Genomic DNA, 25,846 nt, shown 5'->3' on the forward strand with positions numbered 1-25,846 from the left:
GGAACTGAAGACAGGGACAATGTTTAAAAATATGTACTTCGAACAGACCCATCCCACCGCCTACATTTATCCCCAGAGGAGACTAACGATTTATGCTCTGGAGAAACTGAATCCAGTACACTCTAAACTCAGGGGGGCTCAGCACTGAAAGAAAACAAGGGTGGGAGGAAGTAAGAGTGCCAAAAGCAAGTCAAGGGTAGTAAAGTCTGCATCCTCAATGCAGATTCCCCCCAGGTCTGGCTCCATAACAGCAACAGCCAGACTTGTATCAAGCTTGGCAGATCTTTCCTTGAAGAAACTAAACTCTATACTGCCTCAAGGAAAGAACCACAGATACTAAATTGAGGGTGCCTGATGAGAAACCACCTTTTCTAATGAAGTCCAGCAGGAAACAGGGCCGCCAACTGCACAATTTCTTTTTTTTTTTTTTTAACATTTATTTATTTTCGAGACAAAGAGACAAAGTCCCAGCAGAGAAGGAGCAGAGGGAGAAGGAGACACAGAATCCAAAGCAGGCTCCAGGCTCTGAGCAAGCTGTCAGCACAGAGCCTGGTGTGGGGCTCGAACCCACAAACCGTGAGATCATGACAGGAGCTGAAGTCGGACGCTTACCAACTGAGCCACCCAGGCGCCCCCAGAATTTCTAATTAGCCATGAGCATCCCACTCAAATATGCAAGATATTAGAGAAAAGCCTCTAAAAAAATCAGAAACAACAAAAAAGGAACAAAAGAATTTGGACAGAGAAAATACAGGAACCCAAACAAACAAAACACTATATATATATATATATATATATATATATATATATATATATATATATATATATATATATATATTCAAAGTAGTTAATTGCATTGGTGACACAACAGCAGGATGCTATGAAAAAGGAAAAAGACAGGAAGAGTAAGCTTTTAGAAAGTGCAATGTGATTGTCAAAATAAAAATTCGTAAGTGAGAAATACACTGAGGCAATTCTTCCAGAAAGTAAAACCAAAAGAAATGAACTATAGAGAAGAAAATTAGAGGATCAATATAGATCAGTGTTTCTCAACATTACTTTTATCATCAGTCTTTGTAGTCATTATTTCTTGCTCTAATTGCCTCCTACCTCCATGAAATTTTAGTAACTACAGACGTACTGCTTATCTTTTTCTGTACAACTGTGGTTTGGTACCTTTCCAAGAAGCAGTTTTTGTCCCTTCTGGAAGCGCTAACACCCTTATTAACAATGCAGAACAGCTGTCCTCCAACTTCCAACTAGGTGTTTCACAGAGAAAATAGTGTGATCTTCCCTTACATTAGAGGTATTTAACAGAAGTATTAGTGTAAGAAGACAGATATTCAACAGAAACTTTAAGCAAATAAAAAATGACAATTTACTATAGAAAAAGAAGTTTTAGGGGGTGCCTGGGTGGCTCAATTGGTTGAACATCCAACTTCAGCTCAGGTCACGATCTCGCCATTTGTGAGTTTGAGCCCCATGTCAGACTCTTGTGCTGACAGCTCGGAGCCTGGAGCGTGCTTTGGATTCTGTGTCTCCGGCTCTCTCTGTCCCTCCCCCACTCACACTCTGTTTCTCTCTCAAAAATAAACATCAAAAAAAAAAAAAGAAATTTTACAAAAAAGGAAATATAGCACACTAACTGAACAGTGAACAAAACTTAACACGTTAGCATGATAGTAACTTAGGTGGATTTTTCCTGAAATGTATTGTCAAGGATAGTGGTAAATATAAGAAGAAACATAAAAGACTTGAAAAGTGGCTGTCTCTGGTAAAGTTAAGGGGTGAAGGGTGGGTAGGGGCAGGAAAACATGCTGTTTCATGTTATAACCTTTTAGCGCTATTTGCCTTTTTAAACTGTGTGCCTGTCGTATTCTGACTAGAAGTATTTCCCAAAGAAGTGTGATAAAGGCTAGGATAAAAGCTCCCAAAGGCAGGGGGCGGGACACTTGATAGCTCAGGACAAATTTACAGGGAAGAACCAGTGAACCCCACCCTGAAGGAAGGGGCGAGATCACGAAGGGCCTGCAGGTGACAGTAGGGACTTTGACTTAATTTAGACTTACTCCTCGACTCGAAGGGAAACCCGGTGAAGAGTTTCAAACACGGAGATGCAGAGGGAGACTACTCTGGATATACCATGGGAAAATGAGAGTAAAGCTAGACTGGAAACAGGGAACACTGGAAGCTGTAGCAGCCACTCAGGAGTCTGCATGAAGTGAGTGGCAGTGGGCAGGGAAACAGGCAGGTGCCAGAGCTGAACAAGAACTGAGAAGTGGTGATGGGTTACTGCGTGTCGGAGAGATCGACACAAGGATCTGCTTGGATAAACTCGATCAATTATTTGCTTGAGTCTGAAATCTAAAAATCATTATGAACTCAAACAGGGCTATTTACTAAAGATCGCAGGGAGGAATTTTCCAGATCACTGCATCTAGGAAGAAGTAGAGAGAAGAACTATACCTGCTTATAACTGTTCATAAAGCCAGAATTTTAAGCATAATAATTATCCTCAAAAGATACACGAAAAGAGCAGTGAAGGTATTGAAGTAGAAAAGCAGCAAAGAAGAAGAGAAAAAAAGAGTTACTCCTAAAGAAACAGGTTTAGAAGGCAGATACAAAAGGAAGCATAGGGAATACAGTAAATAGGTTTTCACCATACACAAGAAGAAATTAGTTCCCTAATGCCACATTTCTTTAAGTCCAAATTTTAAATACTGTTTATGTAAACCCATTTTTTTTCTTTCATGAGTATTCGCAGTCTGTTTCTTCAAAACAAAAATTTAGCATCCTGAAAAAAATGTAGAAAACCGGCAAACTATTAAACAAATCACATTTTATTGGGGCGCCTGGGTGGCTCAGTCGATTAAGCCTTCGGACTCTTGGTTCAGGTCATGATCTCACGGTTCGTGGGTTCGAGCCCTTCATTGGGCTCTCCACTCACAGCACAGGGCCTGCTTCAGATCCTCTGTCTCTCTTTCTCTGCCCCTGCCCCACTAGTGCTAGTTCCCTCTCCCAAAATTAAATAAATGTTAAAAAAATTAAAAACAAAACCCTATTTTATCAAACCGTATGTTTACCTAGTATAGAAGTTCTGCCACTTGCTGGTGATTCTACCTCTTGTATAGCACTAAGTTCGTGTTGGTTCAAATCCAATCCACATTTAACTTTTGCTACAGGCGGCTTGGAGGATCTCCTGCCCAGTTCTTTGTCCAGATGCTTGCCTATCAAGTCAGAGACAAAGTTAGGCCTAGTACAGATCTGTTAACATACGACAAACTTTTCTTCAGCCAGAGGGTTGCGGGAGGTGAAAGCAAAGAGTAGCCAGCAGACAGTTAACAATAAAATGCAATTATCTTACCACTTTGCTGGGCACTACTTTCTGAAAGCAGCTGATTGTCATCGCAGTTGCTCCTAGTAACAGGCCTAATGTTTTCCTGATCATCTCCTGCTAGGTCTTGGGGAAGAGGAAGCCACTCTCTGAGCTTCTGACTTTGCATGTCATTTCCAACTGTGGGCTGACTTATCTGAAAAAGTGGACAATTGAGGGTGGGGATGACACAAGATGAGAGATCATGTGAAGAATTCATCAGATGTGTACTGCCCTTCTTAAATTAGAACCTCAAGCAAATAAATAATTCCATCACTCACACTGTTACAGCTTTGTACATTAAAAAAGATGAGAAATGCTTCTTATACAGAAACCATATTCCATTGAAAAGTACAATGTTGGACTTAAAACTCAGCTTCCACTGTATCTTTCATAAGACATTCTACTTGAGTACTCCCCCCTGCTTTTCTTTCCCCATTACTTTTCCTTAAAAAGACCAGTAAATCCCTAGAACTCAAGTACTCATGAACTCATGAACTCAACTCAAGCTTCTCTTGAACATCAAAGGATTTAAGGAATTCTATTTAGACTAAACCATAGATTTAGGAAGTAACCTTTTAAAATAAAATAGACACCTTCACACTCAGAATATACTCCTGTCTCCCCTACTGAGAACATGGATGTCTACGTGACCGTGGTAGAGTCTGCCCTCTAATTCAGTAACAGGCAGCAGTTCTAACTGTCCATCAGCCCTAAAATCATGCGGTAATATGATCACTTAAGGAAAAAGATGGTACTAATTTTGATTCATATACAATTGTCCACAAAGTGCTATACAGAAAGCACAAGACTTGCTATCTGCATAAAAGAAATTCTGCTATTCTGCAATTTAACCTTTTGGTAAGCTCAAAACCCTTTACGATAAAACTTCAAATGACAATCTACATTTTTAATGGTGTTTGTACTTGGCTATGTCAAACTACTGGCCGAAATCAGTTGGGATTCCAGTAACTATTAACCTCCGAAACACCATGCACGGTGGATCAATTCTTACTTTTTAATTTCCACATTGTTTAAGGTAGAAAAATAAAGCAGTTAAGGTCAAACCACTTATTCTCAATAACTAAGAACTTATTCAGGCCTGAGATTAAAAAACATTTAGCTTGTCTGAGTTGGGTTACGTCCATTATTTAATTTCTAGGCATTCAAGTTTAATTACATACCTGACTGTATTTAAAGAAATCCTTCAAAGTCTTTTGATGTTTCTGTATCTGCTGCTGCAGTGTCGTCTGTCTCTGTACAAGCAACTCTTCTTGGGCTTTTTGGCTGTGATGCAGAATTTGCTTTTGTAGATCCAACTGCTTCTGAAATTCCAGGTTATTTTGCCGAGTTAAGACAGGTGGTGAAAAACTCAAAAGCCTATCTTGAAATCTGGGGATCACAGAATTGCTGGAGGGAGCTGCATGTTCATTCTTAGAGGAATACAATCCACAACTGTTTTTAGATTTAACTTCAGCAAAAGGCAGCGGAATAAATGAATGCTCTCTTTTGTGAGCTGAAAACAAAGAGGGAAGAGCATGCTCAGAAGACTCACTTTCAATCCACTGTGTGTGTTTGTTTAATAGAAGTTCTTCCTGGACTTTCTCATTAGAAAGCACCACTTCCCTTTGTAAGTCCAACTGTGCTGTCGAAATGTCTTGCTGAGGCAGAACGGGCTGTGATAAACTCGAAGGTCTGTCCTGTGATGTTGAGATTTCAGGGTGACTTACAGGAACAGTACTGTTACATCTGGGTACAAAAGGCTTTTGGATTCTTTCACAATCAGCAACAGGCGGTGCTACCTGGGATAAGGGTGAAGAGCCAGTCTGCTCAGATGAGACCTTTTTCTCCAGTTTACTTAGTCTTTGCAAAAGTAATTCTTCTTGGACTTCCTGTCTAGATCGAATGGATCTCCTCTGTATATCTAACTGCTGCTGAAGTGCCTTCAAATCACCCTGGTGAGGTTGGATAAAATGCTCAGCAGGTAACTTTTCCTCAAATTTATACTGTCTGGGCAAAACCAATTCTTTCTGGGTTTTCTTGCTGCACGGAAGGGGATTTCCGTGTGCAGACAAGTGTTCTTGTTGAAGTGCAATCAGGTGATCTGGCTGGGTTAAAACAGGTTGTGATAAATCTAAAAGCCTGTCAGGCAATCTTGGTATCTCCAAATTATCACTCTTAGCTGAACAAGGTTCCTGGACTCTTCGAGATTCACTAAGGGGTAATGAAGCAAATGAATGCTGTGCAACTGGGGGGAAGGAAGAGGCGCCAACCTGTTCAGGAGATATTCTTTCCTTCCACTCACTCTGTTTATGCAAAAGTAATTCTTCCTGAGCTTCCTGTCTAGATTGAATGATAGCTTCTCTCTGTATAGCTAACCTTTCTCCAAGAGCCTTCAAATTATCTTGTTGAGGCTGGATAAGTTGTGATATCCTCAAAAGCCTATCCTGCAACTGTGGGATCCGAGAACGGCTTGAAAGAATTTTAGTATCACTCTCTGTTGAAAGGGCTTCCTGGGTTGTACCAGATTCAGCAGAAGGTAATGAGGTAAATGAAGGCTGTCCTAACTGGGGCAGGAATGAGGAGTCGGTCTGTTCAGAAGATAGATTCCCTTGGGTTTTCTGGCTAAAATGAAAGGCCTCCTTCCCCGGGCCTAGCCATTTGTGGTGTTCCTCCAAATCATCCTGTAGAGGTAGTATATGTTGTGGAAACCTCAGAAGTCTTTCCTGAACTCTCGGGATCTTAGAATGGCTTACAGGAACTGTACTATCACTCTGGACTGACATAAACTCTCGGACTCTTTCAGACTCCACTACCTGGGACAGGGATAAAGAGGTGCCAGTCTGTTCAGAAGAAACCGTTGTTTCTAATTCACTTTGTTTGTGTACAAATTCCTGGGTTTCTTGTTTAGCACCAAGTATCACCCTCTGCACGTGTAACTGTTCTTGACGTGCTGTCAAATTTTCCCACTGTGGCAAACTACGAGGCTGGTCCTGAAATGCTGGGAGTACCAAGTCACTTGAAGGAACGGTACTCTCCTTCTCAGATAAAGAAATTCTTCTAGGCTCAGCTTTAGCAGAAGGTTGTGAAGCAACTGAACACTGAGCAACCACTGGTGGGAATAAAGAACTCATCTGCCCAGACGTACTGTCTCCCAAATCCCTTGGTCTCTGCAAAAGCAACTCCGCCTGGGCTTCAGGCCTCGCCTGAAGAGCACCCTTCTGTGCCGTCGGCTGTTCTGGGAGCAGCTTCATACTATCATGCAAAGGTAGGAACTGCTGTAGGAAACTCAAAGACCCATCCCAAGATTGCTGGATTTCAGGCTGGCTTGAGAGAAGTCCCTTCTCACTCTCAGATGAATACTGCTCCTGTATTTTTCCAGAATGAGTGCTGGCAGAAGGTTGCAAAGCCAATGTATGCTGAGCCACCTGAGATGGGAGAGATGGGGGTTCAGTCTGTTCAGACCATATTCTTCCATCCACTTCACTCTGTTTGTGTACACATAATACTTCCTGGGCTTCTCGCCTAGCCTGTTGGCTGTCCCTCTGAATATTTAACTGTTCTTGGAGAAATTTAAAATTATCTTGCTGTGATAAGACAGGCTGTGAAAAACTCAAAAGCCTATCCTGAAGTCGTGGGACCCCAAGATGGCCTGAGGAAACTGCAGTATCATCTCTGATTGGAAAAGATTCCTGGATTCTCCCTGAGTCAGCTCTGGCAGAAGGCAGTGTAGCAAATGAATCCAGAGGTACTAATGGAAGGGATATCGAGAGGCCAGTTTGTCCTTCCAATTCTTTTCGTTTGTGCAAAAGCAATTGTTCTTGAGCTTCCTGTCTTGACCGAAGAATTTCCTTCTGTCTGTCTAACTGTTCTTGGAGAGCCTTCAAATTACCCTGCTGGGCTGTGATATTCTCTGAGGATGGCAAAGACTTATCCTGTATTTGGCTGATTACAGAAGGACTTACAGGAACTGTACTTTTGCTTATGGTTGGAAAGGGTTCCTGGATTTTTCCAGCAGGCAGAGAACTAAAAGCACGCTCAGCTGCCAGTGGTTGGAATGAAGAATGTTCAGTTAGCTTAGAGGGTATATGTTCATTGTTCTCTGAGAATCTTTGCTGGGAGTCTAAAGTTTGAGAAGTTGTTGCCGTAGACGTTTCAGCTATTTCTCTAGGATCATGTAATATCAGCGGTCTATCATATGACAAAGGCTTTGAAAGTGTATGAGACTCTTTATGAGGCAATTTATAGTCTCCCTGTTGTACTTCACTCTGTGAGAATTGCTTAGGCTGTTCCTCTGACTCCAGAGACTGCTTGGCTAAAACATCTGAACTCAACTTGGGTCTCTGACCTTGGTCCCAATGCTCTGATATAACAATGGGTCTTTCAGATTTCTGTGGTGGTACTGTTACAACAGAATCAGATACCAACGAAGTGGCTAACACGGGTGGGTACTTTGCTTTTAACATAGTCTGATATTCGAGTAATCGTTTCCTGGCTATTTCCACAGACTGTCTGTGAAACCTACCAAAAACAAACACAAAAAACAAACATTGTTCTTTCTTGAGGAAAACATGCCCTATATTCCCAAGTGTTCAATTTACCCAAGTATTAAATTTAACCAACAGCAATTCAGGGTTGGCTATTATGACAAAAAAGGAACAACATTCATATTGACCTCTGAGAAACCTCTACGTTGTAGTTCCAAGAGAATCCCGATTAGATCTTCATATAAACCAAATAATAAATCCTGCAGATGCAGCCACACACTATCACAAGAAACCGTACCCTAGCTAATACCTGTTTTGCTGTAAAAGCTGATGTTGATAGTTACGAATCATCTGCCTGTGATTATCTTCATCAGATTTGACGGCGCGTGATGCTGGAGCAGTGCTGACCTAATGAAAGACAAAGCTACTAGTTGAAAGGGAAATCTAGAAACAAGTACTAAAGTATTTTACATAAACTGAAGTTCGATGACTGTAAACTTTCACATAGCTTTATTTTTCATACAAAAGACTGGCACTTCCATTATGAAGAATTGAAGTAACCCACCATTCTCCTTTAGTGCCAAGCCCAAGAGCTCAATGTACACGTTACATATAAATCATGGTCATATACGATGGCACCCTCTAGAAACTGAAAGGTGAAAGCCATCAGGTTTGTGTAAGTATACCTATATCTACACACACACACACACACAGCACTAAAAGAAAAAAAATTACCAAATAAGATTAAAAATGCATTTCACTTTCCCAAATGCTAAGATTGCTCATATTTTCTTCTCCCTCAACAATCTATGTAGGGATGAGATTTCCTGCATCTTACCCCAGTCTGTTGAGTTCTTTTTCTTTTTTCTTCTTCCAGCTGAGCCCTGAAGCAATCAGTTTCTAATCGTAACTTCTGTTGTTCAATTTGTTCAAGTAATTCCAACTGCTTTTGCTTCTGCTCTTCGATTTCCATGATCTAAGTAACAAAAATACTACTGATCTATTAACGACAAACTCAACAAAAGTTTACCTGCATTACATTGAAAGGAAACCAATCTCATCACCAAGAGTACCAGCTGTCGAGAAGAAAGTGGTAATGTTTTATCTCTTATTGCCACTGTTTTATCTGTTATGATGCTCGACCAAATTCTGTGCTCGCACCTTTAATTTTCCAGTGTTCTCAGTAAGAAAAATGACTAGAGAAATTAAATACTAAGGCCTCACAAATAATTTGATTTCTTAGGCCCACCCATGAAGGGGTGCAGTTAACTAGAGGCCAAATAAAACATGAGCAACATTCTGTGTCTTTTCTGTCAGGTGTGAAACAGATGAAGACAATGGCAGAGGGGTAACACATAAACTCTAATAATTACACCAACACACCAACACACACACACAGATCCAAGTAATTAGAACATGCCAGAGGAACCTCGAGCTTCTTGAGGACGGGACTAGTGTGACTGGTTGCCTGCTAAAGAGGGCATCTCGTACAGTCCCTAGAACACACATAACAGATAAATACTTACTGAACAAGTAGAGCAAGGAATGAATGTGAAGTTTTATCAAGAGGAACACTTCCACTAGAGATAATGAAGAATGATCTGGTTTTGAAAATAAAAAATGTCTCAATCTGGTATTTTACCTATTCCTGAGCAGGCAGTAGTGGCTACGGCCGAGTTCTTGTCTTCACCTTCCTTTCTTTCCCTCACTCATAGGAGCCACTGAATTTGGACCGTTTATATTTCAGTAGTACCTCTAGAAGTACACTGGCTACATGTGACTATTAAAATGTAAATGAATTAAAATTAAATAAAACTTAAAAATCAGTTCCGCAGTGGCGACAGTCACATGCCAAGCACTCAACAGCCCATGTAGCAGGTACCATACTGGACACACATATGGAACGTTTCCACAGCAGAGAAAGCTCTATTGGACACTATTGCTTTAGAATATTGATTAGAAAACACTTATCTGAGAAGAAATACTGGCTCATAGCATTCTCACTCCCCAACTGTATTTATATAAAAAACTATGACTATAAACTGGCTTAGTAACAATTAACCACCTTCAAGGTAATTTGTGTTAAAAAAAAAAAATCTTTTATTAAAGCTGATGGGACCAAAATTATAGTTAAGGAGGTTGAATTTACAATTTTTCTTCTGAAAAAGAGTATTTCAGAAAAACTTTTGAGATTTATAAAGCCTAGCTGAGTATCTAATATTATGACAGGGACTCATTTATTCAATGAACACTTATTGAGCACTTACTATTATGTATAAGGCATTGAACCAGAAACGATGTAAAATGAATTGAATTTTTAAAAAAGACAGTCTCTGTCTTTAAAGAAAAATGGTAAGTTTTACAGGGAAAATAAGATACATACAAAAGTATTAAATACAAAACAATGTAGTAAGGGTTAAATGAATAGTTTATAAGCAGAGATGAAGTCCTTTCTAACAAGGTAGAAGAAACAGTATCAAAAGTAGCCAGATAGTAAGACAAATTTCATTGATCAAACAAAATTATGGTACCTAGCCGAAGAAAGAAACCTCTACAAATAAAAAGTTCAGATTACCTGTTTCTGCCTTGCTGCCTTTCTAATTCTGGCTGCTTCTTCTTGAGAATGAAGTAGAACCGAACTCTGAGCTACAGTTGTGATGGGCTGAGTCTCATTTATTTCTAGGAGAATCCCCAAAACAAAAATTAGTTTCAATAATTTAGAATTTTGACACCAGTATTATTCTCTTTATTCATTTGTCACATATGTAATTGTATTAGACAAAGAATGTTAAGCAAGCTTAATCTGAGAATGTGATAAAAATACCTTGTTCCTTTTCATAGTCTGTATCCAATGAAAGTGGTTTCTCTTCGCTACTAAGTGGTCCAGAGTCAACTGTTAAAGTATCACTTTCAGCAACTGTAAGGATACATTATTATGAATGTATTATCACTGTCAAGCTTAAATCTGAACAAAGTAAAACAAAAAACAAAACAAAAAAAAAAACAACTTGCATTCAGATTAACAATTCAATTTTGGTTCATCTATATGTCTTATTTAGTTAAGATCCAGCCATGTTCCAGATGACCACATATTTTATCCATTAAACTTGAGCCTGATAAAAGAAGACTGATGGGAGACGAAAATTGTGAACCAAAAGGAAAAAATGAAGAACTGGTTAAAAAGGTGTACTGATAGTTCCAAACACAAGAGAAAAGCATAAAAGGGTAGAATAAGCAAGGTACCAAAGTTTAAAAAAGAGAAGCTTAAGGAAAGTCCATTTTTATTTTTATTTAAAGTTTATTTTGAGAGAGAGTGCAAATGGGGAAGAGGCAAAGAGAGGAGGAGAAAAAGAATCTCCAGCAGGCTCTATGCCACCAGCACAGAGCCCAAAGAGGGGTTCAATCCCACAAACTGTGAGATCAGGACCTGAGCTGAAACCAGAGTCAGACGCTTAACTGACTGAGCCACCCAAGTACCCTCCTTGACATTCTTAGATATCAGGATTTTGGTTATTTATGAAATCAGAGCAGAGAAGGAAGTTAAATCAGTTTTTCTGATCATATCAGGGGAGCCAGGAACGCTGCATCAAGCACTCATTCATTCACTCACTCGCTCATTTATTCAGCGCCTACTTATGTGCTGCATGCTGGGGACACAGTGGCACATTTTAAAAAGGTGGACAGGAGGCAAGTGGGCAGACAGAAACATTACATATTCACCTTTCATCTTCAGAAAAAATTATAAAACTAGAAACTGGTAGGTGCTATGTAAGAGAAATAAAGGATTATATAATAGAGTACCATAAGCGAATCTGAATTGGGCTAGGGGCTCAGATGAGATTTGTCTTAGGAAATGACACTTAGGCAGACATCTGAAAGGTAAGGAGGAATCAGCTGGGTAGAGAATGTGGGGATGTCTAAGAATGAATATAAGGTGTAGTCAGACAAGGGGGAGAAAGCAGCAAGATGAAGCTGGAGAAAGCCCACTCATACAGGGCCTTTCAAGAAATTAACTTGGTTCTGACTGAAGATGAATCCCCCTTTTACTGAATTCCGAAATCACATTCTCTCGTACTTTGTTGGCCAGTCCTTTTTACTGCTTTGCTGTCTGCCCTTCTTTAGTTATCTGCTAAATGCTGGAGTCCCTCAAATGGTCTCCTAGGTCCTCTTCTCACCAAATTCTTTCCCCTGAAAGAGTTCCCATGGTTTTAAATATCATATATACATCTGACTTTCCAAACTTACCTATCTTGCTTTAAGCTACTCAATTATTTCAACAAATACTAACAGCATTTTTTTATGTACAAGGCACTTGTCTAAGCCTTGGGGATACAGCAATGAACAAAACCAAGTTCCTACCCTCAATGGAGGTTATACCAGGATTGGAGGACGTGCAGGGTGGACAGAGTGTCAAGGCAAGAAGCAAATAAGCCAAGAAAGTAAATTTATGGTCTAGGAGATGCTGGTAACAGCTATAGAGAGAAAGCAGGGTAGAGGGGATAGGGAGTGAAGGGTAAGGGGAATGCGGGAGAGGAGTAACTTGCCATTTTGTATAGAGTGAACAGAGAAGGCCTTTCTGAGAAAGCCAGGTCTCAGCAAGTATCTGAAGGAAGAGTAAGGCACAGAAATATCCAAGAGCATCCCAGCCAAGAAGACCAGCAATCTGCAAAGACCACGTGAGTCATGTCTGCTGTGTGCACGGAACAGCCAGGAAGACAGTGCGTATGGTGAGTGGTTCAGGAGGGAGGTGTGGCTGGAAAGGAAGTCAAGAGGAAGTAGGGCGAGAGAGGTGGTGGGAGAGAGGTGCGTGCGTGAGCAGATTATGCAAGGCTTTGATGCCACTACAAGCACGTTGGTTTTAACTGCACAAATTGGGTAGTTGTTGGAGGGCCTCCCCGAGAGTAAAGACATGAGGTGATTTGTGTTTTAACAGGATGACTCTGGGATTACACCACAGCAGGAAGGTACAAAATCTGAAGACAGAAGACGGTTAGCAGGCTAGTGCAAGAATCCGCACTGGACAAGAAATTTAGCTTAAACTAGGGCAGTAGGTGGTGAGAAGTGGTGGCACTGTGGACAGGTTTTGAGAGTGAGACTAAAAGGATCTGTGACGATTTGGTTGTACGATATAAAAAAGGGAACCAGAAGGACAGGCTTTTTGGCTTCAGCAAGAAAACTTTATTGCCACTTACTGAAATGTGGACCAGTGTAGGAAAAGCAGGCGGTTATTAGAGGGGATATTAAGAGTTCAGTTTTGGAAAAGTTTATGGCGATTACCCAGGAAGATGTCAAATAAGACATTTAAGTAAATGAGTGGGGTTCCAAGGAGAGGTCAAGGCTAGAAACACACACTTCGACGATGGTAACATAAAGTCATGACATTGGCGTTTAGGGAGTGTGAAAAGATTTGAGAAACAAGCTCAGGGGGCAAGGACTCATGGTTGTAGAGATGAGAAGAGCAGCAAAGGAAATTATGAAGGAGGAGCCAGTAAGGTAAGAAGACCAAGAGAAGGTGGTGTCAAGAGGTCAAGTGAAGAAACTATTTCCAGAAGGTTTCCTGTTGTACTTAGGATAAAATCCAAAATCTAGACATGAGCTATAAGTCACTTGGTTCAGAAGCTTGGTAGCAAAATATTTCCATACAAATCCAATCACATTAAAAAAAAATACATAGAAGATAAAGCTCTAAGGAAAAAAACAAATCAAAGAGGAGTTATGTCATCACGATTCATTTGTTAGTACAGACGCTGTTGTGCTTGACTTTTGTAACTTCCGGAAATGTATTTAAAATAACATTTTGTCTACCAAAAAACCCCCTAAATTCTTGAAGAGTAACAAAGAAGCCAAATCTCTGGTGGGAATGTGAAATAAACACGCAATGCAATATACTCAAAAGCTGTTAACATGTTCATATTCTTTGATTCAGGAATTCAAGAGTTGTCCCTAAGGAAATAAAGATGTGGGCAAAGACTGCTAAAAGGATGCTCTCTACAGCACAAAAAATAACAAGAAAAATTAGAAATACGCTAAATATTTTAACCTTAGCAAGCCGGTTAATTTTGGTTCATCAATTTCTGGACCTAAAATAGACAGCTGACCCTTGAACACCACCACAGTTAGAAGCCAAACCCCCACTTATAACTTCTGACTCCCCCAAAACTTTAAAAAAAATTTTATGTTTATTTATTTTTGAGAGAGAGAGAGAGACAGACACACACACACACGCACACACACACACACACACACACACACACACACACACACACAGTATAAGCAGGGGAGTGGCAGAGAGAAGGACACGCAGAATCCAAAGCAGGCTCTAGGCTCTGAGCTGTCAGCACAGAGCCTGATGTGGGGCTCAAACCCACAAACCGTGAGATTATGACCTGAGCCTAAATCAGATGCTGAGCTGACAGAGCCACCCAGGTGCCCCGACTCCCCCAAAACTTAACTACTAATAGCCTACTGATGGCCGGGTGTCTTACCAATAATACCGTCAGCTAACACATATTTTGTATATTATAGATATTACATACTGTATTCTTTTTTTTTTTTTTTTTTTTTTTTTAAGTTTATTCATTTTGAGAAAGTGAGAGACCATGAGCTGGGGAGGGGCAGAGAGAAAGAATCCCAAACAGGCTTTGTGCTGTTGGCACAGAGCCCAACACGGGGCTTGATCCCACAAACCGTGAGATCATGACTTGAACAGAAATCAATAGTTGGACGCTTAACTGACTGACCCACCCAGGTGCCCCTAGATACTATATTCTTAAATACCTAACTTTTAAATTTTTTCTGTACTTTTAGGCTACACGGTTCGTATGTGAGTTTTTTCAAATCATCGTCATCACCAAAAAAATCTTCTAATATGTTTATGGAAAAATCCACACATAATTGGGCCCACGTAGTTCAAACGTGTTCTGTGCCAGGGTCAACCATATATAAACAATACTACCATGTTAGTGTGTATGGAAGGAGATTCACTAAGGTTTTTAACAGTTACTGCCTTGAAGTAGCAGCATCATGGGCTTTAAAGCATTTTCTTCCTTTGACCAATTATTCTTTGATTTTTCAGGTATCATATTTTTGAACAACTTAAAAAGGGTCTGTGTGCTACAAAATCAGACTCTTGGAGAGAATCACCTTGTTCCTGCCCAGAGGATAATGTTCTATCTTCGTCAGCAATTGCTCCTGATTCGACTGTTGGGGCTTTACTCTCAGTCTCACTAGCAGTGGTAATCACTTCGTTTTCGTCTTCAGACGTGGACTGAATCGTCCAGAGAGATTTTTGGCTTCGGATCTTATTTAATAGTTTTTTAAAAAGAATTTTTGAAGGAACCTGGTGGGTCTTCATTGATAAGGAAGCTAAAAGAAAAGAAAAACACTTATTCAGCATCTGTTATATACCAAGCAAATTATTCTACCATTATACTTAGTACCTGCCACACTCACTAGTTATAATAAAAGCACTTTATTATTCTCTACATTTATAAATTAGCAGCATATACAATGCTATTTGGCCCCCATCACAATTTTATAACCAGGAAGAATTTTCAATTTAAATTCAAACAAAGACACCAAAATTCGACTATTTTCCAACAATATGCATGCAACACAAATTTCAAACTTAAAAATGTTTTCAGGAAGATGTTTTTCTGTTTGCTAAACGATGACAGAATGCATACTGTTTAATTAACTTGTGGACGATTAGCATTCAAAATATGTTCTATAAGGTTTTATACTCTATTCTAGAGACGAGACCCAAATATGGGATGCTCGGCGCAGAGCTGACGACATAAGGCTCGATCCCATGACCCTGTGATTATGACCTAAGCCAAAATCAAGAGCTGGACATTCAACCACCTGAGCCAAAAAGCTGCCCAGGCCCTGTACTTCCTAGTAGGCTACAGAGGAAAAGAGAACTAGCTAGAACCTTAAAAGACAATCAGGTGCTCCCAAATTATCCCCGGTACGATCGGGAAAATTTCGCTCAACTACCTTCATAAAGAGATCCCTTCAGTCAAAAACAAGATTCTTATTTCCCCAAACATCCTTCCATATGGGTTAACAGGACAACACCAAAACTCAGTATAGTAAAAACAACTCTCTAAGGGGACAGAACTGTGTTGCAAATACATAGTTCTCTGGCTTAATCAAGGAATAAAATTAAAGCAATCTACTGAAGTCAAAAACTGGCAAACTATGGTTTTGTCTGACATAGTTTTAAAAAAATGTTATAATATGGGACGCCTGGGTGGCTCAGTCGGTTGAGCATCTGACTTCGGCTCAGGTCATGATCTCATGGTCTGTGAGTTCGAGCCCCGCATCGGGCTCCGTGCTGACAGCTCGGAGCCTGGAGCCTGCTGTGGATTCTGTGTCTCCCTCTCTTTCTCTGCCTCTCCCCCGCTCGCTCTGCCTCTCTCTCTCTCTCTCTCCCTCAAAAATAAATAAAAACATTAAAAAAAGTTCTAATTTTAACTTACAAACAATAAAGTACACAAAACCCAAGTGTACAGCTGAAAACATTTTATATATATCTACGTAATACAATCCAGATCATGATGTAGAACATTACCAACACCTATAAGGCTCCTTCATACTCCTTCCCAGTCAAGACACCCCTAAAGATAACCACTGTTCTAACCTTGAAACCAGATTAGTTCTGTTTACTTTAACTTCGTATAAATATAGAATTATACTTAGGTATTCTTTTCTGTCTGGCTGCTTTTACTCACCATTAGTTTGTGATTCACTCATATTTAAGAAATTAAATCTGTGGCCAATATTTAAAAATAAGGATTTTTAAACCAATGAGATTCCTAGATGCTTTCGAAAAATCAAGAGAGTTGGCAACATCAAGCGAGCAATTCCAAATGGGAACTGCAGGAGCTGAAAAGTAAGTGTTCCTTTGGATACGGCAAGAATTACAATTCTGACAAACTAGAGATCTGAATAGTACTCCCAATTAAAAAACTGAAAGAGCTGGATGAAACAGTAAAAATATCTTCCTCAAGGCACGGCTGATCTGGTAAGAAAATCAAAGATTCTGCAGTGGCCAGAAATGAAGTGTAAGCAGGAATTCTGGAAGGCAAGTGAGCCCTGAACCCATCTTCTCATGTTTATGAGACACCACAGTCACCGTACTGTTCAGAGGGCAGTGTGGGCACAGGGGACAGGGATAGAGCCTACAACTTAATAAGAGTCTCACCCAGCAATCTAACAGGGGACCCACATAAAGTTGGAACGCCGAAGGGCTACCTAACCAGTGTGGGATAAAGATGATAAGAAAGCTTGAGTGGTTTTGAACAAAGGTATGGAGGGAAAAAAGAGATCAAAATAAAGAGAACTTGGTCTCTAAAGAGATGTGAAGTAAGGGGGGCAGTGTTACACGTAAGTCGCACCGGGCTGGCTTAGATAACCACAGACTGTGGGACCATTCACTAACGTTGAGGAAGACAACGTTTCAGTAGACAAGGGAGGATAGATTTATCATCAGACAGGGAGTTTTAAGTAACTGTGAGACAGCCAAGTGACAAAGTTAAGAATGGTGGAGACAGAGGGGAAGTTTAGAAGAGAGGCTGAAATTTGTGCTGCTCATCATGATACACGAACTATTTACTAGTTTTTTCCTATTAACAGAGTAGAAACTCTGTGGTGACTTGATGAAAGTCTAAAAATAATGCTGAGTTTTCAAATGAACTTAGAGTTGGGTATCTAACTTAAATAATCTAATAACCTCTGTACATGTGAACAAAATGACTTTCCTCCCACATACATGAAAAGGATCGTTAATGATGGAAATCTAAAAACATGGTTTCCTTCTTCCGTCACTCCCATCAGTATTAGTTATTTGTTTGCACAAAAATTAGACCAGACTTTCCTACTGGCAAATTACTAGCATTTTTTCCTATGAAATATTGTAATATTCAGCCCAGGAGTGTTTACCGTCTGCTTCACTAGAACATATTATTTCGGCTTCTGTCACTGGAATGTTTTCAGTTTCTGCTAAATTTTCTTGTTCCATTGAGAGGTCCAGTTCTTCATCTTGGATCGGATCAGTCACAGTAGGCAAAGGTTCTGGTTCAAGGCGTAAAATCAGGTTTCCTTTTACCTCTCAATAAAGAAATAGAGAGATAATGTTTCCATTCTGAAATGACCAAGAAAAACTTGAGCATATAATTTAAAGGCCATCATGGTTTCCAAGTCTAACCCCTGAGAGCTTCTTTCAACCTGAGAAGTCATTTCAAAATAACGACTGCTTCAACAATACAAATGTATTTTCCCACCCAAACACTTCTAAAAGCATTGTTGAAAGCATACTGAAAGGGTCTTACTCCTGTCTGCATCATACAGGTCTTCAAAGGCGAATTCCAGCTCCCTCTGCCGGTCTTCTTTCATCTCACTGCGCTTGTACGCAAGTTCAACTAGCTGCGGGGGCATCTGTGCCACAGTCTGTCTCCTGCGTGCCAGGTCGTCTTGCTGCAGCTGTTTGAGTTCTTTCATTACTTTCTCCTGAGTCTTCGAGAACGGAGAGACTTAATCAACAACAGTGGAGGCACAGACCTTAGACAGGACCGTTCACAGGAAGGGCCAAGTGGAGAAGTCACAAGGAACAGGGACTGGGGTTCCCTCCCCACCCCCCCTCCTGTGTTCTACCACAAAAAGTCATTAGTTCTTCACTCCAAAAAAGTTTACTGGAAGCCAGATACCATGCTCGATGCTAGAACACAACCTCACTCCTAGACTAGAGGAGTCTCATAGAATAGTCTCAGAGAAGCACCAAGACCCAGAGTGACTGGCTTAACAGATATTTCGTGTTACTTCACACTCCTGTGAATCCCCATGATGAAACAGGATCTATCTATAGGTCTTTAAGCCTAAGAAGGTAGGCTAATATGAAAGTTTAAGCAGGATGTTTCAGTGAGGTTATCTAACTGAATTTTAGTGGTGTAAGATAGTAAGGGAGGATAAGGGAAGACCTCTCATCCCTTGAGTTGAGGATTAAGGCAGATAAAAGTGGGTGGAGGAGTACACATAAGAAATAATTACTGCAGCACAGAGGTATAGAGAGGAAGGCATGGGGCATTTGGAGAAAATACACTGCTATAGGTAATGGACAGACAGGGTACCGAGGGCAAGGATGGTTAAGGGAAAAAGATAATATTGGAGAGGTATGCAGGGGCCAAATACTATTTACAACAGACACTAGCAGGAAATGAGATCCCAGGACACAATGGGGTCTGCAGCAAAAAGGTTCACACAGGGAAAAGGAAATCCTCTACCAGTGGTTTTGATGATTGCAGGTTTTGATGACCATTCTCATGTAAGAGACACTGAGCCTACAAAAAGGCAGAGAGAGAGCCGTGTAACAGTGTTCGCCAAGTGGTGATAGACGCAACGCTACTTATTCTTTTAATTTTTTTTAATGTTGATTTATTTTTGAGACAGAGAGACAGAAAGCAAGCAAAGGAAGGGCAGAGAGAGAGGGAGACACAGAATCCGAAGCATGATTCAGACTCTGAGCTCTCAGCACAGAGCCCGATGTGGGGCTCAAATTCACAAATCGCGAGATCATGACCTGAGCTCAAGTCGGACACCTAACCAAGTGAGCCACCCAGGGGCCCCACAACACTACTCATTCTTATTATATCAAGTTTTATGACTCATTTTTTTTATATTAGGATTCAAACAATCCCATTAAATTTAACTTCAAAGTTCTTTGAATATACTATTTCTAGCTCAGCGCGAGTCCGGCATATTATTCTACTCGAATCATTTATATTAACATCTTCCATCGCCACTGACATTTGCTGTGAGCTTATGAAATTCCAGGCACAATTCTAAGGGCTTATTAAACTCATGTAATCTTCAAAACAGACAATGAAACAATTCAGAGATGTTAGGTAATTTGCCTGAGGTCAGCCAGCCAAGCAGTGAAGAGAAGAAATTCCAGGCAGACTGTGGAGTCTACCTTCTTAACCACTAAACATTACTGATTTGTGGAACAATGTGTTCAGTTTGATTGTCTTTCACATTTTTTTTCTATCAGTTTAAGTCTTAGTATGAGAACTATTGGTAATAATTCAGGTAATCAGTTATTTTAGTCATAATTTACTCCCAGCTTATAAAAACCTAAAAATTTAACTGAGAAGGTCGTATATGAATCAGTTAAAACTATACCAATGAATTTTAAGGCTTTTATTTCTTTTTAATGTTTATTTACTTATTTTGAGAGGGAGAGAGAGTGTGCACAAGCAAGTTGGGGAGGGGCAGAGGGGGAGAGAGAGAATCCCTAGCAGGTTCTGCGCTGTCAGCACAGGGCTGAACACGGGACTCAATCTCACAAACTGTGAGATCGTGATCTGAACCAATATCAAGAGTCCAACGCTTAACTAACTGAGCCACCCAGTGGTCCCATTTTAAGGCTTTTAATTCCTACAGAAGCACTTAAAAACTCATTCTTCACATGAGTGTTTAAAACATCCAAATGCATTAGTCAAATACATAAAATAAAATCATTTGACTTCTAAAATGAATTGTTTTCTGCTATGTTCCAAGGATAAGGATAAGGATAAACACTGAACGATAATAAGCATGACAGAAGTAAAGCTAAACTCATAAAGCCAGGCTTCATTATACATATTTTAGAGCTCTGTGACACTTTTTCAAAGCTCCCTGATAGGAAGAACCATGACTCTACTTCTGAATCAATACTTTGCAAAGTCAGCAAGTGCTTTGCTCAGTAAATATTTAGTAAACAGAATCCCAAAATTCGCAGAGCACAAATGCAATTCATTAAATGAGAAAAGTGATTAATTTCTCTTCAGGCCATTTTTGGCTGATTAAAATATTAAACTTTTAACAAATTCATCATTGCAAAAAATGTTAGAACAGCAATATACTACTGTCAGTGAGAACTGCTTCATCCAACCTGAATGTGAAATGGGAAATTTGCAAAGACAGGAGTCAAAGAATGTACTTTCACATCCTTCACACCTCTGACCTCTGAGGCTGTCCACTAATCAGTTCTACAGCCTATTGGTATGTCTACAGCCAGGATTCTTACCTGAGCCAAGTGGATCTTTTTCATTGCTTGGAAACCCCGCACATGCGCCTTTTCACACTGTTCCATTCTCTCTTGTGCTGCTTGTTTTTGTTGTTCTTCCAGTCTTTTCACTTCTTCTTCGGCAGCCACATGAGGATCTGGCTAGCAGTCAATCAGTACATTTCAGAAAATTTAAAAATTGTGAAGCAAAGTGATAACTAAACAATAACTTTAAAATCATGCTTCCCTACTTATATAAAATAGAAAGAGTTGTATTTTTAAATGCCCACAATTATCAACTGTATGTATAAATGAAAAATATCAAATTGTTAGTGAAAGTTGAACAAATTCATTCACTTTAAGCCAGATTACACTATACTCCTCCAAACACATTCCTCCATTGTTGTTCCGTTCCGAAACTCCATTAAAATAACAGCGTTGTCAGCACTCACAAAGCTAGTAGTGAAGAACCCACACGCATCAAAGGTCATTTAGGGAAGCACTGAGATCTGTCTTTGGTTTTCAGTCAACAGCTGCGGCTTCACTTCAACCTCAGGGAGCCCAAGTCACCAAAACAGCTACTTTAAGATAATTTCTGACTTCCTAAAACTTGTGCATAATCAGAGATTATGTGATTGTACAGTCAGCTATTATCTCACCAAGCTAACAGTGGTAGCAAACAGGAGGGGAAAGGGTATATAACCTGGATTTACTGTTGAACCTGAATGTTCACTTTCAAGTACAGGTTTAAGCATTACAAATGTGTCTTTAAGTAAACATCTTAAAAAGCATAGTAAATGCATCCTTTATATGCTGAAATTCTAAGGTGAACTAAGAACGATGACTATGAAAGCTGTTTTAGTTGACTCAACACAGGTATAAAACTGTGCAGGTCCACTTATTCATGGGTTTTTTTCCAATAATTACATTCGAAAAATTTTTGGAGATTTGCAACAATCTGAAAAAACTCACAGATGAACCAGGTAGCCTAGAAATATCAAAAATATTAAGAAAAGTTAGGTATGTCATGAATGTGTAAAATATATGTAAGGTACTAGTCTATTTTATCATTTACTACCATAACTGATATAAAAAGTTAAAATTTATCAAAACTCACACACACAAGCACTTATACACCAGATGTGGAGGCACTCACAGTCGAGAAAGGTAAACAGGCATAAAGATTTAATGTTTAAGTCATAACTGCATAAAATTAACTGTAGCACGTACTGAACTATCATCATTATTTATTTTTTATCTGTATTTTTTAGAGGCAGGGGAGAGGGGCAGAGGAAGAGAGAGAGAGAATCTTAAGCCCCAATGCGAGGCTCAATCTCATGACCGCGGGATCATGACCTGAGCAGAAACCAAGAGCAAGACGTGCAACAGACTGAGCTGCCCAGGCACCCTGTATTAATTTTTTAGCCACTTCTGGTTGCTATTGCAGTGAGCACAAATGTTGTGTCTGCTTAAAACACTGTGACACCAATCATTTCTACATGAGCAATTTACCTCTCCAGTTAACTGCATATGGTAAAAAGTGGTAAAAAGTGATGTCTTGTGGTTCTTGTGTATTTTTCATCATGTTTATTAGGGCAGTGTCATAAACCTTGCGTAACATCATGGGACCCATACAAAGTACCACTAGTGATGGTGGAAGTACTCCCAAGAAGCAAGGAAAAGTCACGATATTACAAGAAAAAGTTGCACTGCTTCGTATGTCCTGTGGATTGCGGGCTGCAGCTGTGCTCGCCTGCCATTTCAGGATAAATGAATCCAGAGTAAGAACCATGGTTAAAGAAGAAAAGGAAATTTATATAGCTATAGTTGCAACTACAGCAACAAGCATGAAAACCTTGCACTATTTGCAAAATAACTTTTTATCTCATGCTGAAAATGAAGCTTTTATGTGGGTGCATAATGGCTAGAAGAAAGGCAAACATATAAACTCTAATACAATTCAAGAAAAATTATATCCCTTTTGAGCCAATCAATATTTGTGCAAATCTACACAGAACACCAGGCAGAACAAAGGTTAGATTAAATCAATACTATAATTTCCAAAAAATTTATTTAGGGAATTAAAATGCATTAAATTAAATAAAGTGATCTTTAAGAACACCGTTTCATTCCATTTAGGCCATGACTTAAAAAAAATTTTTTTTTATGTTTTATTTTATATTTGGGAGAGAGAGAGAGAGAGAGAGCGCACTTACATGAACAGTGGAGGGGCAAAGACACGGAGACAGAATCTGAAACAGGCTCCAGGCTCTGAGCTGTCAGCACAGAGCCCAATGCTGAGCTCGAACTCACAAGCAATGAGATCATGACCTGAGCCAAAGTCAGACTCTCAACCGACTGAGCCATCCAAGCACACCAGGCCATGACATTTTTAAGAAGTGTTGTTTGGGAATTCACCACACCATTTGAAGGTGAATTAATAGCAGAATGTCAATTTTGCTAAACCAAAACTTTAAGGGAAGGAACAATTTCAAAAATACACAACATTCACGATATTCAGTCCAAACACAATGAGGTACATAAAAGATATGAAGAAAATAAAGGGTTAGAGTGCCCAAACTTCAAAACAAGATTTTACAAGCATGCTTTAGGAAGACAATCCCTTATAGACTTGTGTTCCTGACACAAAATTTAGACAAAAACCTTGTTGAAATAATTGTTAGATTAAATTTTTAGCAGCTGAACTCAAAAGGTACATGAAATTTGCAAAAACTGTGAATCCCACACAAATTTTCTTTTTAGAAAACATGTTTCTAAAAAACTCTTCCATCAATTAAAATCTGCAGTGCACACAACGTGATATTATTAAATATACTACTTCTGCATCTTGTACGTCAGACATTTGGACAGAAATCTTTTTAAGTAGGACAGCAGGCTAACTGATGAATTCAACTGTTTCTGCTTTTCTTGTCTACAGACATTTCTGGGTCTCACAGCAAACAATACAGTGTATTTGATTGGAAAAATACTTCTAGGGACAAAAAATCCATTTTTAACAAGTTGCTACGCAACTGTCATGGACAAAGGAACAAACACAAGGAAGGCCATGAGTAATTTAGAAAACGCAAACATGTTTTTCTTTATTGTGTGCATAGAAAGTAAACGTAGCTAAACATAATTCAGAGAATAACTGGCTCTAAGTGGGGATACAGGAGACTACCTCATCATTCTTAAGCCAAAGACAAATGTTATGACATAAAAGATTTTAGAACAACTTTATCAGGCTATTCAAATGAAACATCTTATACTTGTACATGCTAAAAAGGCTGACTGAACATATGAAAGTTGTTTATTTGCAGAAAGCTGCTAAAGAAACAAGATGCAGGGGCGCCTGGGTGGCTCAGTCAGTTAAGCGTCCAACTTTAGCTCAGGGCATGATCTCACAGTTTGTGAGTTTGAGCCTCATGTAGGGCTCTGTGCTAACAGCTCAGAGCCTGGAACCTGTTTCTGATTCTGTGTCTCCCCCTCTCTCTGCCCCTCTCCAGCTCATGCTGTTTCTCTCAAAACTAAAAAACATTAAAAAAAAAAAAAAAAAAAAAAGGAACAAGGGGCGCCTGGGTGGCTCAGTTGGTTAAGCATCCAACTTCGGCTCAGGTCATGATCTCACAGTCTGTGAGTTTGAGCCCCACATTGGGCTCTGTGCTGACAGCTCAGAGCCTGGAGCCTGCTTCCGATTCTGTCTCCTTCTCTCTCTGCCCCTCCACTGCTCACGCTCTATCTCTCTCTCAAAAATAAACAAACATTAAAAAAAAAAAAAGGAACAAGATGCAGCTGAAAATTCAGAGGTAATTTTGTTATCCTGAAAACCAAATATGCTGCTCCACTGTCACATTTTAAACCCAAGGTTTAAAGGCAGATTTTTTTTTTCCTAAGTAATGGTATAAAGTAGCAAATAAAACAAATATCAGAATGCTTTAGTTTATGGGACTGTTTTTATAAAACTACAAGTACTGATCCAATCTTCAACCCAGAAATTAAAGAGGAGAGAGGTCTTTTATTTACTATCAAAGAGGAAAGTTTAATAACTTACTGTAACTCCATCAGCGGTACCCTATACTACAGCTAGGTAAAAAAAAAATGTTTTCTTCATCAACATCTACTTAATACTGCAAAATGTGGTATAGTAACCACAAAAGCAAGTTAGCCACAGACTGAAGTTACTGTCCCTATGTTATAATACTATTAAAGCTGTAATAACAATATTATTTTAAACAAATCAAGATTTATTCTTTTTCTTAGAAGTTAATTCTATGATGAGAATATTCATCTATCTCAGGTTTGAACTGAATATTGATTTTAACATCTGCCAATAAGTAGTTAACCAAAATATGTATTTGCTGCACTCTAAACTTCAAAAGAAAGCTATACTGGGAAAGTTTGTTTTCTTAGTAGCCAAATATATCCAACATGAAAAGAAATTAAAATCCAGTTATAAAGAAATAGCAATTATAATAACAAGGATTACCATTTATCACTCTTGAGACTGGCAATAATTTCTAAACCATAATAATCCATACAAGGGAATAGATAAGGGTATGATAAGATGCCCATTTTCATATGTTGCTGATACTTTTTAAAAGGCAATTTAATGATCCATATCAAGTATCTGTATCAAATGTTATAATTTGGATCCAATAATTTCTCTTCCATGAGTCTATTCTAAATATACCTCAGAATTATACACAAAAATTTACAAGATTATTATGTTTGCATTATTTACAGAAGCAAAAAGAAATGAACAAAAAAACAATGGTTAAATAAACTCTATGATGCCTATAAAAATTATGTTTTGAAAAGTATATGTATATGGGAATGCAAACTGGTGCAGCTGCTCTGGAAAACAGTGGGGGTCCCGTTCCTCAAAAAATTAAAAACAGATCTACCCTATGACCCAACAATAGCACTGCTAGGAATTTACCC

At 39.3% G+C, this 25,846-nt stretch overlaps 1 protein-coding gene across 8 annotated transcripts in view; it reads right to left on the reverse strand.

The window, feature by feature from the left end:
- The window catches only part of CEP295 (centrosomal protein 295), a 55,192-nt gene that overhangs the window by 13,045 nt on the left and 16,301 nt on the right, over nucleotides 1-25,846 (reverse strand). For 5 of the 8 annotated variants that reach the window (XM_042907350.1, XM_042907347.1, XM_042907348.1 and 2 more), the window contains 11 exons: nucleotides 20,927-21,067; nucleotides 18,195-18,378; nucleotides 17,806-17,973; nucleotides 15,004-15,225; nucleotides 10,685-10,777; nucleotides 10,436-10,539; nucleotides 8,699-8,836; nucleotides 8,171-8,268; nucleotides 4,558-7,894; nucleotides 3,365-3,530; nucleotides 3,084-3,227 (listed from right to left, as the gene is read on the reverse strand). In XM_042907350.1, the coding sequence (XP_042763284.1) occupies nucleotides 3,084-3,227; nucleotides 3,365-3,530; nucleotides 4,558-7,894; nucleotides 8,171-8,268; nucleotides 8,699-8,836; nucleotides 10,436-10,539; nucleotides 10,685-10,777; nucleotides 15,004-15,225; nucleotides 17,806-17,973; nucleotides 18,195-18,378; nucleotides 20,927-21,067 (4,795 nt within the window). Of the gene's footprint in view, nucleotides 1-3,083; nucleotides 3,228-3,364; nucleotides 3,531-4,557; nucleotides 7,895-8,170; nucleotides 8,269-8,698; nucleotides 8,853-10,435; nucleotides 10,540-10,684; nucleotides 10,778-15,003; nucleotides 15,226-17,805; nucleotides 17,974-18,194; nucleotides 18,396-20,926; nucleotides 21,068-25,846 lie in introns of those variants that run through there. The other 3 variants (XM_042907352.1, XM_042907353.1, XM_042907354.1) reach the window with 3 other exon arrangements.

This window comes from Panthera leo, chromosome D1, assembly GCF_018350215.1.
Source record: "Panthera leo isolate Ple1 chromosome D1, P.leo_Ple1_pat1.1, whole genome shotgun sequence".
Taxonomy (NCBI): domain Eukaryota; kingdom Metazoa; phylum Chordata; class Mammalia; order Carnivora; family Felidae; genus Panthera; species Panthera leo.